The 16,559-nt window shown below is 43.4% G+C and overlaps 1 protein-coding gene across 1 annotated transcript; it reads right to left on the bottom strand.

The window, feature by feature from the left end:
* Positions 1–858: 858 nt before the first annotated feature.
* Positions 859–15,888, bottom strand: PLP1 (proteolipid protein 1). The gene is made up of 7 exons (XM_058535271.1): positions 15,776–15,888; positions 7,812–7,998; positions 6,856–7,012; positions 5,518–5,686; positions 4,975–5,048; positions 4,095–4,160; positions 859–2,962 (listed from the first exon to the last, which is right to left on the bottom strand). Exons 1-7 carry the CDS (start codon positions 15,777–15,779, stop codon positions 2,891–2,893), a joined length of 729 nt encoding a protein of 242 aa, XP_058391254.1. The 5' UTR covers positions 15,780–15,888; the 3' UTR covers positions 859–2,890.
* Positions 15,889–16,559: the final 671 nt, after the last annotated feature.

Below are 16,559 nucleotides of genomic sequence, written 5' to 3'. Positions count from 1 at the left end.
AGATTAAATTTAAGCTACTTTTGAATGGAGCTCCTTAACTAATGACTGAATTGTTGTCCCCAGCTCAAGTCTCTTTTCTCTCCAGTCACGCTCCTTGCCAGTTGCAACTATGGGACAATGAATCTACAGATAATTTAAGTCAGCTTTCTTTAGGCTGGTCATTAGAGTGCTGTCCAAGAGTGCAAATTCTAGCCTAGTGTTGTGACAGGGATTTAATGCTGTGTCCCAAGTGGGCTAGTGGGCTGGCCATCCAGGGGAGTAGATGTCACTAATTTATTTTAATACTGCCCTGCCACAGCCTATTTAAATTTACATTGCCCTTACCATATCTGTTCTGCCCTTACATTAAACCTTTCATCAAGTACTTCTAGATGAATCTAAGTATCATTCATGTATGAAGCACTAAGGGTTCATTATTGGAATATCCAAACAGTTCAAAGAAAAGGTAACAATAACTTAATCCTAAACACATCAGGCCTGAGGCACCATTATTGTGTAGAAGTAACCATATCTGACTCTGAATTAGCAGAATGCTCTGAAACCCAACTTCTTAGAGAAAAGAAATCTTAAAACAGGCAATGAATAGGTATCAATACTTGAGTTCTAGTCCAAGTTCAGATATGTACTTTTTGGGTTTCTTTGGGTGATTTACTTTGCCTGTATTTCTTGGTGTCTCCAGTTAAAATAGAAGTGATTTATCTACTCTTTATTTCAGAGAATTGTTGTGAGAATGACTTGGATGATCTGAAAAATAAACGAGCTCCTTGAACAAAGCACAATAAAAGTATAATTATTCGAGTTTCTCTGGTGGAGTTAAACAGAACAATTTACTCAAAAGACACAACGTTTGATTGAGAACATTCTTAATTTTATTTTCTTTAATTTTATAAAATACATTTTGTAAGATAAGCTTCTAAAAGTTTATCCTTTATGTGTGTTAAAATTGAAACTCTATATCAGAAATGAAGGAAACACTTTCAGTTGATTAACTCTCTTTGTGTGTGTATATGTGTGTATGTATGCATGGGAGGTTTTCAGGGAAGGATTGGTTATTTGTTATGTTATTAAATCAAAACAAAACACAAGGTAGGGATTACTTCACTTTCCTTGATCTTGATTGGTTTCTTACAGAACCTTTTCCATCTCCTCCCTCTATGCAGCCTGGAATCTTATCTTGTATACTGGTCTGAAAACAAATATCGTGTCTTTTTTAAAGATCTTACATCTCCTTAAACATTGCTGAAACCACTTGGGGGGAAAATACAAAACAACTCTTTACAACGAAAGAGCCACCTATAGTCATACCCGTAAAAATTTTTCTTCAATAAAGACCAATCAGCCTTTTATTTTTTAACCCAAAGTTAACAAACACAGAAAGAGAAGACTAAAACTTGGGAGCTATTCAGGTTTCAAAGTCTTTCCACCTTTCTTTTTCCATGGAAGCTTACCAACTGAATAGCTGACGGCTAGTGCATTCGGTTACGTGGTCTATACCAGGATAGAATAACCGGTATGTTAAACCCAACTCTTTAACTCACACAGGTAATATTGCTAAATCAAATCATCTCCCACTAGCTAGAAAGAACAATCAAATAGGTTATTCAAATTCAAGTTCGAATTCACTAAATCTGTTTCTGCAAAGGGCAGAATAATTTGTAGAAAATCCCAGTAGATGCACGGAACTAGCCAATTTTAAATATCATTCCTGATGTTAAATGTTCAATTTTCATTTTTTAAAGGATCATAGTCAAAAAGTCATTCTCCAGACCTTTCTGGCACAACCCCAAACAAGTGATAAACAAACTGGAAAATGTGAAATGTACATCATTCTGAAACAAATCAAGATCTTCAAATCGCCTACTATGACTGAATGGATAACACCCCACGAAAAAAGCACCATTGTGAAGATACAACAGAGGCCAGAGTACACAACTAATTAACAGAAAAAAGACATGCTATCCTAAGAGTTATCTATCCTGTGTTGACCAGAGGGCTAGCTCAGTTTACACCATTATCCACCAGCAACTGCTGTTCCTTAGGCCAGTCTTTTTTCATACGAGCTAGTTTCTCTCTATTCTCAGCTCCTTGGAAACCACAGGGTTGTCATGGTAGCTGTTATCAAGGAGAAGGGAGTGAGAAGATGCTGACAACACCCTGTTTCTCTTCCCTAACAAGGTGTTAAGGGTAGGTGCCCCTTTTGTCTACACAGACACTACGCTCCCTTATGCTATAAGTAAGGCTGGCTGAGTTAGGGCTTAAATAGTCCATCGCCATGAGGGTCAGTGCTCTCTTTCTATGGGTGAAAGATCCTTGCTTTGACCCCCTTCTCCCAGCTGCAATAGGTAGATTTGGGCAAATGCTCTTATCGTATTGCTGGCATTCTTTTTTTCTTCTATCTTCAGTGGTAATAGGGAGACAGGAGTGAGTTCTCTGCTTTGTACACTAAGAAGAATATATTTGGCCCCTACCCTATAGATGGCAAGGGGGCCGGGTACATCCCTTCTCTCTACCTGAGCATTTTTCTCTCCACTTTGTTTCCATCAGTGGAAGAGCCCTTTGAGAAGAAAACACTTTCTGGTCCTCAGGAGATGCTTGAAAATTGAATTAGAGCCTCCATTTCTTTGTGACTTGCAGTTGAGGAGTCACCATCTTAAGCATTTCCCATTTCTAGCAGGAACCAGCTGTGAAGCAAAATGACTAAAAGAGGTATGTAAGAGGGGAGAGTCCACAGAGAGACGTTAATCACCGCAAGACTCTCCTTTCTTGTTACACTCATCAAGTAAGAAGGCCAGTCAGTGGCAAAGGCAAAGAGTTAACACAGGAGACGCAGAGTTGTAGGCTGTGTAGGTTAGAGCCTCGCTATTAGAGAAAAGGAAAATTCTACAGGAGATCAGAACTTGGTGCCTCGGCCCATGAGTTTAAGGACGGCAAAGTTGTAAGTGGCAGCAATCATGAAGGTGAGCTGTAGGGAACAGAAGAGAGAATATGAGTGACAGTAGAAAAGGAAGCTCTCCCTCCTCCAATCCTTTTGGGAATGAGGAAGGGTAGAAATAAGGTCATAGCTAAATAAACGGAAAACCCCTACTCTGCAGAAAGCAGCACGTCCCAGGCTTTTACTTCACACACTTGACAAGAAGTCCTCTCTGAGACGTTTCCTTCCGATGGCCCAGGCCCAGAGAATGAACTCGGCAAAGATTTATTCCACACTTATGCTCAGCCTAGTACTGAATTTTCCTCAGGGAAGTGAACAAGACGTGGGCTCTGCCATCAACATAGCCACAGGTTTGAATGACCTGAAGTCATAGGGTACTTGCTGCAGACACACAGCCACTGTGTGCATCACAGCCCTCCCCTGCTTAATGCATCAATTTATTTTACAAAATGAGAAACAACTCAACTCCGTATAAAAGCTTCAGCAGTACGGGCTAGGATTTTTGCGAGCTTATCCTTGAACATTCACCATTTATTCAAATGACTACAGATAAATAGTTTTATCCTTCAGTGCCCTAGGTTTTTAATCTGAACAATGAATGCACTACATTGACACTGCACTGTAACACCATCAGCAGGACCTGGGACATAGAATTGCATTATAGTAGTAACAATTCTAAATGTTAGGAGGTCCTTCCAGGATTTTTGGAAGAGTAACTAAATCTCTTGGAGAGTGTCCAAGATGGATTCATATTTACAGTATATAGAATTCCAGGCTTTGGAAAATCATGTTTAGTAATGTTTCAGTGTTCTTATCACCCATCTGACAAAGATGTGTTGAGAATTAACCATAATTTATGACTGCAAAGTCCTTGGCAATATTACATGCTCTGTAAATGCCAAATATTATTATTATTGACTATTAATATCTTACCTCCTCTTTCTTCATACCACTTTTCTTGTTCCTATCTAATTTCTGAAGTTTTTCTACCTTGCCAACCCAAAGTAGAAGGGCACAGTCTCTACACTTTACTGTCTCTTCCCAGTAGCTTCTCTCTAGCATTTCAAGGTTAGAAAGAGTGTATATTTTTGCCTTTCAGCATAGCTGTACCCAAGCTATCCCAGGACCATTTATTTGCCAAGATCATTCAAAGACAACTCACCAGGGAAACCAGTGTGGCTGCAGCCCCCACAAACGCAGCAATAAACAGGTGGAAGGTCATTTGGAACTGCAAGAAAATGCAAAAGGGAGAACTGTTTCTTGCAACAGCAAAAATATGTTCTACTGTAGATCGTGAATGCAGCTTTCTGAATGTGTTGATATATTTCTGTGTGTTAATTCTGCATCTCTAAGTTGCTTCCCTGATTGTAGGCCTCCAACTCTTCAATGTACACCATAGCATCTAGCCCTATAGGACCCAGAGCAAGGAATACTCATAAAATACTCATAAAATGTTTTAATCAATTGGTTCCCTACAGTTGTGCCCAGGATGCCCAAATATAAAGTCAATATTTTGCTTTCAAAAAAATAATTTACTGCCTTCTTCTTTAGGATTTATTTTTATTCCCTTGCCTCATTTGTGTATAATATCCATTCTCAATACAGTATTTTCCTTTTTCACATGTACTTTTTTTTTATTTCTCATTAGAGATTTAGAAATTCCAAAGCGAAAGTATTTTGTAAAATCTATGAATGTCTCTATGCACAACTCATTTTCTTGATAACGTTTTTAACTAAAAGAATGAAAATTTTCATTTGGGGAATTTCTCCATTAAGCTCTATCTTTACCTAAAGCTACAAATTTCTCTTTTAAGGGAAGAAGTCTTGGAATGGAAGGCTTTCTATGCAGCTCTAGGGAAAATAGATATTTTATCATCTATGTTCATTGGCTCAGGCATACTCAGCCAGTATTTTATGGAAGGCAATCTGCTAACTCAAAATCCAGCAAAGAGAAACTGTTGTCCTTAAAATTGAAGGCCATGGGCAGGAATTTGTATAGTACTAGCCATTCCTTTGTAAAGTAATCCAAATGGCCCACTCACCTCAGCTGTTTTGCAGATGGACAGAAGGTTGGAGCCACACACCTTGCCAGGGAAAGCATTCCATGGGAGAACACCTAAGTAAGACACACAAGTCAACAAGGGTGAGCTTCACAGAGCTGTGGGGCTACACGGAGAATTTCCTTCAGTGCCTTTCTTCCATCTTTAATCATTCTGGCTGAAAAGTTGGATCCTACTAACAATCAGGATCTTCTTTTCTGAAGATTTATCAAAAATAGAAGGTGGTATTGAACAGTTGTGAAATCTAGTGTTTGTTATTGAAATGTGCTGCTTCTGGGCTGGGAACAGCAGTCAACTAGGGTAGAGCAGTGTTAACGGCCAAGAAAACTCCCACTACTTCCAAGAAGTTCCCTTCCAAGGGAAGAAATCTCTCCGGTTTCAGTGGAGAGGGATTAACAAACTAAGATCCAGGCATCCATAATATTTTTTCCCATAATTACCACCCTCCTTACCCTAAGTAAAGAACCAAATATACAGTGCTTCCATAGGGGGTAGGGGAGCCAAGGCACCCATGCCCTAACTCACCATACATTCTGGCATCAGCACAGAGACTGCCTATACTGGCAGAGGTCTTGCTGGGGAAGGCAATAGACTGGCAGGTGGTCCACGTGTTGAAGTAAATGTACACAGGCACAGCAGAGCAGGCAAAAACCAGGAGCCACACAATGGTCAGGGCATAGGTGATGCCCACAAACTAAAACAATTGACACGGGGTGGTTAGAAATCAGGATCAGCCTGCAGACGTTGAAACACAAACTGGGAGATCCTGGAGTGACGTGTGCCAGACATGAAACCAGATTCCAGGAATTTCCACCAAATGAAATTAGTAAGCAGGGCATATTTGCCAAATGTCATTGGCAGTATCTACTAGAGAACTGGCCCCAAGTGTGACAGAGGGTGGGGGGAATGGGTAGGGGTTGGAGTGAGGAGGATCCCTGGGTTAGAGAGGCTTCAGGAGATTTTTTGGGCAGATAAGATGTGAAGAAATCAAAACAGATCTTGAAAGAAAGTCGTGCCATTTATTGCCTTAGGCTGAGCTTAGAAAATGTTCCCTGTCACAGGACTTTTGATCTCTAGTCATTGAACAAAGCCAATAGGACATTTCAATTTCAGATCCAAAAACCTTTCTAAGCCAACTGCTGGCTACAAAAGACATCATCACAACCCACAAATGTTCAGCCCCCAAAGATCTTTAACTCTGGAGACTGAAAACCAGTGTGTGCCTCACTAGAGGCATGGATAGCCCTCAGACAAAGATGAAGCATTAAATATGCAGATTTACACTAGTTCTCTCTGGGATCTCTAACAGTGTAGAATCCCAGAATATTGTGAATTCCACCTTGGAGTCAATTATTTAATTTCCATGATCCACCCTCCCTCTCAGATCAGGTACCTGTGTCTCAACTCCAGGAGAAGCATTTTAGACTCTTGGGCAATCAGAGCTACTCTTGTGGTCCTTGCTAGGAGGGGAATAAAGGCATACCAACAGATGACTTAGAAATGGTCTGATTATACAAAGAATCTCATAAAACTCATGCTTTTAACTTTGAAATTTTCTAGGGAACTTTTGAAAGGTGAGGCTAAGCCAGCTGGGCACCACGTTCTTCCTGACCTTCTCGTTCGGCTGTAGCCATCACTTCCTCACTCAAAAGCCAGGCCCCTAGAGAGGACCCAGCCTTGAGTGGAGGTGAGGCCACAGACTCACGCCCAATTGTCCCCCACCCCTTGTTATTGCCACAAAATCCTGAGGATGATCACCTTGTCGGGATGTCCTAGCCATTTTCCCAAACAATGACACACCCGCTCCAAAGAATGAGCTTGATGTTGGCCTCTGGAACCCCTCCCCTTCTGGCCCCCTGTTACCGTTGCGCTCAGGCCCTTGCCGCAGATGGTGGTCTTGTAGTCGCCAAAGATCTGCCTGACTGCGCCGGTGGTGTAGAAGCCCTCAGCCAGCAGGAGGGCCCCATAAAGGAAGAAGAAAGAGGCAGTTCCATAGATGACATACTGGAAGGCATGGATCCTGCATTAACAGATACACAAAACAGACCAGAGAGTCTTACTAATTGAGGGCCCAGTTCCTTTCCTGCATAAGTAAGGTAAACACTTGAGTGGGCACCTAAACAAGGCTAGGGATTCCTGAAAGGCATCACTAGGTTCCACCTCCATGCTTCCACCTTATCTTTATTGAAGTAAAGGAAGACAGGGAGCACATGGCCAGCAGCACATGCTCTTCCACCCACACCTTGCTTACTCTGTGACTTGAAGAACCGGGGCCCTACTCTCCTTGGCCTGACCCTTCAGAGACGCTCCCTAAGAAGAGAGAGGAGAGAGAAGCTAGACAAGAAAGAGGAGAGATGAAGGAATGGGAGTTTAACTTGCTCTAGGAGGACAGGCTTAGTACTGCCTGAGCAGACTCAAGCAGTGTGTCAAACCAAGTGCAGCAACTCCACTCTGTCCCATCATTGTGCCTCCCCTGAGTTCTCCATACCTACCACCACAGGGGCTTCAACTCGATCATTGTTAACCCTACCAAGCAGAAGTTAGAACCTGTGGGACAAAGCAAGGGCAGTGGGGGGTGAGGGGAAGTGATGAGAGTGGGCTGGCAGGCAGGAAAATCTCCCCTTTCTGAATTTGGCACTTTTCCTTCATTTAGGGCTTCAGATGTGGCATAGGTGGAATCTGCACACAGAGGGAAGACTCAGGAATCCTATCTGGCTCCACACCAATCTCCTACTAGTCACTAAGGTACTGATGAGTTCTGTATCTTCAGGATGGAGAGAGGGAAAGAGAGGGGTTTGTATGAGACGACAGGTACTTACACATTGATGAGATACTCATAGTCCTGGTAGTTTTTGGAGAAATAGGTCTCAATTAGCTTTTCTGTGCCAGTGAGTGCTTCATGTCCACAGCCACAGAACAGTGCCACCCCAAAGAAACACAATCCAGTGGCCACCAGGGAAGCAAAGGGGGCCCCTACAAGACATCTTGCACAGCACTCTAACAAGCCTGAGGAAGAAGGAGGGGAAACAGTCAGGGAACTACAATAGGTGGTTTGTGCCACTCATACCTCTCTGCCAGACCAGTCAGATCCTGTGCTCGCATGCACGGATAGAGCGGTCACTCCTGAGTTCAAAAGCAGGAGAGACTAGAGCTTTAGGCTTCTGGAATGTGAGATTGACCCCAAAAGCATTCTTTGTTCCATTCTTGAAAATAAATCTTTACCTTAAATTCCCAGAATTTATGTTTTTTTAAAATTATCAGTAATTCAAGTAGCAAGCTAGAGAGATTATGTAATCATTCTCTCCTTTCTTATCATTCTGATTTGTCTGTGTTAGTCATTTATCAACTGTCATGGAGTACTTACTATGTGTTCGGCATTGTGCTAGGTGTTATGTGGGATGTAAAGACATAAAAGACATAGACTCTGCCATATGGGAAGAATGAGCAAGGCAGACCTAGTATTTTCAACTAACAATTCCAGGCAGCCAAGTAAGTGGTTACATAGGGAAAATGCACTTAGACTTCCAGGAAGGAATGTGTGCTGGCCAGAGATATTAGTCTTGAGGCCCCACGCCAAAGCTGCTGAGAAACAGGAAAGGCACACAAGAAGTCACAGGCTCTGAGAGCAGCTGTGCCCCAAGTACCAGCCCCACACTCTAAGGTGCTGCATGGAGTGAAACCTAACAAATTTCAAGTAGATGACTGACTAGTTGGGGAGAGGATGGCTCCCTCTGGCCTCTTGGCCAGATCCCCAAAATGTGGAAGAAATGAAAATGTTAAGCTCTTCAGAAAAGAATACACATACATATATACATATAACTGATTTTATACATCTATTCATATATCATACTATATATAGATATGATATACGAATTATTTTTGTATTTATATATATTATATGTGTATATGAATTATTTGTATATACACACACACACACACACAAATAATCAGCAAATGCACTGAGCAGCTGCTATTTTGGAAAAGCACATTGGGGCTCCTTATAAAAAGAAAATAAATTGTATTAATCTTTAGGTTTGGATTTTTATCCAAAGCTCACCTGTTTATACCAGGGTACCAGGGACTAGGGGAGTCCTTTGTCTGACCTTCTTAATATTCGTACAGGTTTTTTTTATCCCAAGTGCTTGAACATCTGGTGATTTGCATGGCTGAATTTCATCAATAAGAACAGATTTTGAAGGACCAAATTATCTCTATCATGGGAAAGTTGAGGTAAAGGCATTTGTCTCTGTTCTCAGAGCCACAGAACAAATGAGTCCTATTACCCACTGTCCCCTAAAATGATAGCCCTTCCTTGGTCCTCAGAGATTCTTGTATGCCACACCAGAGCTGAGGCTCAGAAGTCCAAGCCAAGCAAAGAAAGTCACTAACATTTGCAGGAGAACTGAATTTCCTTCCTCTTCCAAGAACTAAAGCACTGCTGTCAGAGAACGTGGCCTCTATGGGAAGCAATCAATTTGTAGCTGTTCTGTTGTAAGTGGAAGCAGAGTTTACTTAGTATGAACTTTGCAATAGTGCTTGGTAAGAGTGCCTCATCAGGGCTGGCCCATGGGATGTGTGTGTGTGTGTGTGTGTGTGTGTGTGCTCGCGCGCGTGCGTGCATGTAGACGCATACATGCACACACACACACATGCATTCACACAAATGTGCACATGCACGGATGTGTATACCAGAGAGAAAAACACAGCGGTTGACATTGATCGTTGTTCTCAAAAATTGATCTTCCTCTTTCTCAACAGGTTAAGATACTAGATGTATCCTGTAAGTCAAGAAAAGGAGCTTGGAAATAAACAGTGCTGCCATTTTCCTTCTCCGCCTATCCAACTCTTCCCCACCCCCAAACTCTTAGACTCTTCTAGTAAAGAAGGTCTCTGAAGCCTGGGGGTGGGGGGAGGGTAAGGTCAGTGACCCCACTGTTCCCTCTCTCCCCAGCACAGGGTCAGGGCTTGGACAGAGCCCTCCATAGCTCCCTTGGACAAAGAAGCCTTGTTTTTCCCTGAGATCTCGGGAGCCTCATTGGTATTCTGCAGGGGCCCACAGGCCTGGGGGTGGGGAGGGGGTCAGACCCAGGGAACAATGGCAGAACTGTTTGTTTAGCCCAGAGTAAAGAGTGCCATACACCCTAGCAAGTGACCGTCCTGTGCCCCCTCACCCCAGCTTTTTCACCTTGAGAAGGGCTAAATGGTGGTGCAGGTGTGATCAGGGATGGAGGAACTTGAACTCTTGCTGACCAAACAAAAAATTCCACTCTAATTTTTAGCTGATGCTCCCTCCAGGGTTGTAAAGATGAGGAAAAATCCTCTTTAGCGTGTCTGATCCCTTGATCATCATCCAAATAACCAGAGAGTCATATGTAGTGTTCTTACTGGCGGATAAAGGGCTAAGCCTTGGGAGCAACTCTGAATCACCAACTGATACTCTTTCTTTTTCCATCCATTTTTCCTCTATTTTCTTTGAGCTCAAATAACTTAGCTCCCCCTTTTCTGCTCCACTGCCACTCAAAGCAAGGGACAAGAAGGACATAGGCTTTAATGAGTCTCTAATATGGAGTTGGAAATAAATGGCCCTGGATGAATCTATCACTCTTGAGCTATAAACAGTTCAACAATATCAGGATAAGCATCAGATGTCCAACTCTTCACAATGGAAATGAAATGTTTGTTCTGGGGGCATCTAAGTTCAGCAGAAGTGAAGAATCTCAGTTAGTCTATCCAAGCAAAAAATCAAATTTTGGATTACAACTAGGAAAAACTCAGAACATGCAAGAAATTGTGTCTTCATCTAAGTAGTTGACAATCGAAACATTCTGAGAAAGGTCCATTGGGTTCACTTTGATTTTTCACAGCCCAAAAAATGTCCTTGGGAATGTGTGAAAAATAGCCTAAAGCCACAGGCTCTCAATTTCAGAATCCATCGTTGAAATGGTATAGGTTTGATTCAGAAAAGCTGTGAGGGATTTTAGAGAAGTTCCTTAGCTCTCTCAGGAGACATTCTCCCATTTCCAGGCTAAGTACAGACTGCAACGTGGTAGCGTTGGCATAAAAAAACTATATAGTGATATTACCCAATGCTAATATAGTAATATTACCCAGGTTGGATTAAACCACCTGACTTTGATGAGAGGTCATAGAGCAGAATAATGACACTCCCAAGTGTTTTCCTTTCATTTCTGTGTATGTGGATTCAGTACAATTATCAAGTACGTTGGCAGTAATTTATACGCTATGAGAACCAAAAGGGAATTATAAGACCCAGTCCCTTTCTTCAAAAACCTCAGTCTTATTGGGGAAAATAAAGTTATGTCTGTGAATCAAAGACAAAAACTACCTATAATCTAGTGTCAAAATGTGTATAACCAAGTCCTGTGGGCAAAATGTAAGCAAAAGGGAAATATTCAGTGTTGGCTAGATTTATCTACAGACTCTCAAAACTAGTCTGATCAATCTGTGATAGACTTTCAAGCCCTTCTTGGCAATGCTCTTCACAGGAGTCTGACAGAGATCAACAGGATCGTTCTGACTCTTATCCAGATCCATGTCCATCCAAGGGACTATGTTGATCCTGATGCTGTCTGTTTAAGCAGGAGCCAAGAGCTCCCAAGCCCTCCCTCCTTTCCCATGCCCTGGGCACGCCTCAAGGACCAGCTCCATGATGGAAATTCAGTGTGAATTTGGGAACTCATCAAAGGGAGGAGAGGAAGGGCTTTCATCGAAAGGGATGGTAGAAAGAGAGCAATTGTGCCTTGCACAATTCCCAGCCTGTCCCTTGAATCCAGCTGACAAAGGGAGAGATAGAAGAACCCTATACAATAGAGCTAAACAACAGGCAGGCTCATTGAGTGAAAAACTGGCCCCATCTCCCTAAGTCTCTAATCTGCACTAAAGTCTTACCCTCCTCCCAGAACCCACCCCTTAACCTCACCCCATGAACAGAGGCGTCCTTGATCAGGGCCTATAGCAGTTGAGAAGGCCAAGATGCTAGAGCAGCCGTGACTGGTACTGGGGATGGATGGGGATCAGTGAGTGGGTTCTAGGAGTAAAACAACAATCATCAGGAGGTACCAGAGACAAAGACTTTTGCTTCTGGCCTTATCTGGTCAGACAAAGCCCTGCCTATAATCTTGTCTTTCCTACATGAAATCAGCACTTATACCACATTCAAGTGCTGGAAAGGGGCCCTGCAGTCGCTGGGATATGAGGCTCCAAGCCTGCTGGGTAGTCAAGTCATGTGGACAGCATTGAAGAAAAAGGAATCTCAGCCTCTTCTTTGGACAGATATTATTATTACCATGGCAACAGCATCTGGACTACCTTGTTTCCAATACTCCCCACTCCTCCCCAACACACACACACACACACACACACACACACACACACACACACACGTATGCCAATTTATGCCCAAACATTGGGAGGTTAGGGTAGCAGCCTGATTGTTAAACTCTGTCCCTGGCACATTGTCTTCACCTGGCCCACTTATGGGATGGTGAAAGAGAAGCACCTGGCACTAAGCTAAGAGACCACTGTTTCCACACCTTATTCCTTAGGTCAGTCTCCCACCAATTCCTCCTCTCTCCTTGGTTGCAGTGTGAAGCTGATCTCGGGAACCTGTTCTCTTCCTTGGGATGTCACTGACTCTTTTCCAGAGCCCTGCCTGGCAGAGAGCTCAGAGGCCAGTGCAGAGTTGAGAGATCACCCTTAGGACTATTTTAAAATAGCCAAGGAAGAATTAGTCAGCCAGTCCGTGCTGAGCTTTTGATGTCACTTTGGCACTGGGCAGGCTCTGACAGTGGGAAAGGAAGGGAAAGCTGCTCTGTTCATCTACCATGGCTGATGTGGCCCTTTCTGATCATGTCACTGCCCTGACTTGATCTTCTCTGGACCTGAGGTTCTGTGGGCAAGGAGGGCATTTCTACTTTTGCTTTCTTTCAAGACCAAGAACTATACCCTGGGGATGATTTTCAGGGCTTCAAGATAATACACAAAAAATCAACAAAGAAAAAGATACCACTGGCTGGGGTTCTGCCTTGATGGGTTTGGATACTATATTTCCCCTCCCACCCATCTCCCAGGCATTTTGGGGGCCTTGTTACTACTCAGATAGCTTTGAGAGAATAGTTCTAATTGACAGGCTGTTGAGTAAACTTCTGGGTTTCCTAGCACAGAGCCAGGGCAAAAGCCCCCCGAAGCAGAGCAGACCTTCCAATCTGCCTGGGTCTCCAAGAGCACCTCTGGCTCTGCAGTGCCAAGGTGGGGAGTAGGGGGATGCTGTCCATGATCATTTCAGTCAGCGTCTCTAGGCAGAGAGTAAGTGAATATGCTGGTTTGGATCTGGTTTCTTTTTAGCTCCTGGCATTCTTGCAGGATTCTTGTCATCATGGTGGGATTCAGTTAGTTTTCAGGCATTTTGTAAAACTGGACCCCTGCTCTGCCTCCACACTTTTGGCCTGGGCTACCCCCACTTACTCTGAGCCAGCCAAAACTACACTGCTCGGCAAACAGCCACGTTTGGAGGGAAGCATCATAGTCTGGTTACCAGGGTAACAGCCAGTGTTCTCAGACAACAGGCTTGAGGGAGCCAATGTTTTGTTGTTCAGTAATGGCATTGTGTTACTGAGCAGAGAATAATCAGCTACTGCTCTTTGGCTCTTTTCCGGTTCCATTGTTATCCCAAAGACTCATTTGAAACATCCCTCTCCCAAGTCAGCACACGGTTTAATGAACTATCATTTCCCTCATAAACCTTTTGCATAGACACTACTGAATTCAGGGTTCCTCTTCACTTCCAAACCTATGAGATTCTACATGGTTGAGGTAGTGAGCTCCCTATTCCTGGAGGTGATCAAGCAGAGACTGTAGGAATGTTTAATTGGCTGTTGCAGAAGGGATTCCTGCATTGAGAGTTGGCTCAGACAGCTTCTAAAGTTCCTTCCAATCCCAGATTCCGTGATCTAATTTGTCTACTACAATTGTTCAACAGCAGCACACTCCACATCAGAAGGATTAACAGGTCAGTATCTTGTTAGAAATGGCCTATTATTTACAAAGCATTTGAGATAGTTATCAAATAACTGAAAACTCAGTGGCTACTCCATCATGTGCACTCGACCCAAGTATCACCCACCCCCAGGGGACTTCCCTGTGGTCACCTTATTTGTTCCTGCCTTTTCCTCAGGGCTTTCATCCCCTGAGAAAGTAATATTCAACATCTTTCTTTACTCCCTCTCCGTTTTCAATTCACAACCTACTTAATCAGCTGCCCTGACATTAGGAAAGGTTCCTGATATTACCTAAAGCAGGAATTGAGTTCCTCCAACATTCACCTCTCACCTGACCACACTCAATTGCTCAAATGATTCTTAGCCAAGTGCACAAAGTGCACACAAAGAAAGCCCAACCACTTTGGAAAGTGTAAGATCCAGCCTGTACACGCATTATTGTTGAATAATCAGTATTATCATGATTTACAATTGTTATAGAGCTCGTCCATTTTCAAACGACTTCCACATCATTATTACTTGATTTTCACAACCCTGAAAGTAGACGAAGCAGTTATGGTTATCCCCATTTTCCCGACGATGAAGTGATAATTCACAGTGACCAACCCAAGGTCAGGAAGTTCATGACCTTGGCAGATCTGGGATTCGAACCTAGTTGTGTTGATTTCTAGTCCATGCTCTGCCCTCTTAATTATTCTACCTGAATACATGCTTCAAAGAACATGTATGTGTTTCAGAATGAAACAACTTAAAGGCTGACACCAGCTTATTATAACTGAGAGCCTATTTCTGTGGATGTTGTTGGAATTTTCTAGGTGCTACATTTGGTGGTGAATACACGGGGCAATTGATTCTCACTTCATTTAGGATGCGTTCAAACTGTTACCCTTGTTTTGCCAAATGTGAGCAATGTCTACACAACTCTGTGGCATCCTGTGTGGACAAAGACCCTCGTGCTCTGCACACCTTGCTCTGAGTAGACACTACTAGAGACCAGACCTCATAGCTTCTCTCTGTTCATGAAACCTGGAGAAGCCCTCAATACTCAACTGAGTCAGCAAGAGCCCTAAGATTCCAGCAGCCTCCTGTCATAGCAGGGATTTAGAGTCTGAGCCATGTCCTCGGGAAAGCTAAGTCTGATATTTGCAAGAAATGATCACTTATACACGTGCACATACACATACACACACGCACCCCCCTACCCATATCCGTTTCCCATGGTAAAGCCATTGAGGACTTTATTTTCATTTCTTGAACCTGAGATTGGCCTCCTCAGCCATGGCCAAGCCTGAGTCCATCTAGCCCAATTCCCCAATTTCCTTCTGATGCCAAACAGGGTCCAAATTTTGTATTAAGCAAGCAGTTATTTTGTACATCTGAAGGCTAGCAAACACTCAGTTGCCTCCAGCAGAACCAGGGACATCAGCTGACCTGGCCATTACCAGGGCCTGGGAACCAGGGGAAAAGAGAAGGTAGAGGGAAGTGAGGGGGTAGGAGGACACATGACCGCATGCAGCCCACGGGGCACTCTCTCCAAGGATCTGTGGGACTCCCCACGTGCTGTTGGAGTTCTTTGGCAATAAAGCATCATTCTCAGTACAGCAGAGAAGGAGTTAATCTAATTGGGTGCTAAGGAATTAAAAAAAAAAAAGTGCCAAAACACAACTCATTTAAACCATTGGAAACTCCGAACCCCAAAGTTGGAAATCCTCTTGCAAATTCTTGTGCCTGCTTGAATCTTCCATGCTAAAGTTTTTGCAACTCACCCATGTCTTTGGGACTCGGACTCCAATTGTAGCCGGCTGGCTAGTCTGCTTTGCGGCTGACTTGGTTCAGCTGGAAGGATCCTGGTCTCTCCAGTCTCCTTCTTCTGTCCTTTACTTTTTCTCTCTGAGTATCTTTGTCCTCTTCTCCTGCAATGAAAAGGGCTTTCTGATTGACAGCCAACCCCCTTAAAGGGACAGGCCCGCTTTCCTCCTCCTCTCCTCCTCCCCTTCTCCTCCCCTTGTCTCCACCTCCTCAGGGATACTCCCTTCTCTAAGGACTCTATCTTCTCTTTCTTTCACTGCCAATTGTTTCATTTTCTTTTTTCTTTTTTTTTTTCCCTAAGGCTTGCCTGTATGGAGTTTCACTTTGCTGCAGAGACATCTGGAAATGTGGTTTGGGGATGGAAATAAAAAGAGGTCCTGGAAGCCTCCAACTGATCCTTGGGTCTATTTGGTGTGGGATGTGGCAGCACAAGTGTCAGAAGCCATGGAAGTGGTAGCCCTGGCGAGAGGGTCCAGGTCAAAAACCTTGCTGCTATCTCCCAGAGTCCTTCCAACTCTGCCCCAATCCCACCCCTCACTCCTAGCTGCCCTTGGCCTTGTCCACGTTTCCCCTCCCCCCATCCCTTGGCAAATAAGCACCCCTCCCCCGCCCCAGCTCTAGAAACACACTAGAGAAGAAAAAATTGTTTTTTAAAATAATTTCCTCCAAATCCATCTTGGTTTCCACCGAATGAGGACAAAACGCAAGCTGTTGATTCCACGAACAGATTGTGACCAAGCT

The sequence above is a fragment of the Diceros bicornis genome, chromosome X (genome assembly GCF_020826845.1).
Source record: "Diceros bicornis minor isolate mBicDic1 chromosome X, mDicBic1.mat.cur, whole genome shotgun sequence".
Classification (NCBI taxonomy): Eukaryota; Metazoa; Chordata; class Mammalia; order Perissodactyla; family Rhinocerotidae; genus Diceros; species Diceros bicornis.
Note: the sequence above shows the minus strand (reverse complement) of the source record. Positions and strands in the feature narration are given on the sequence as shown.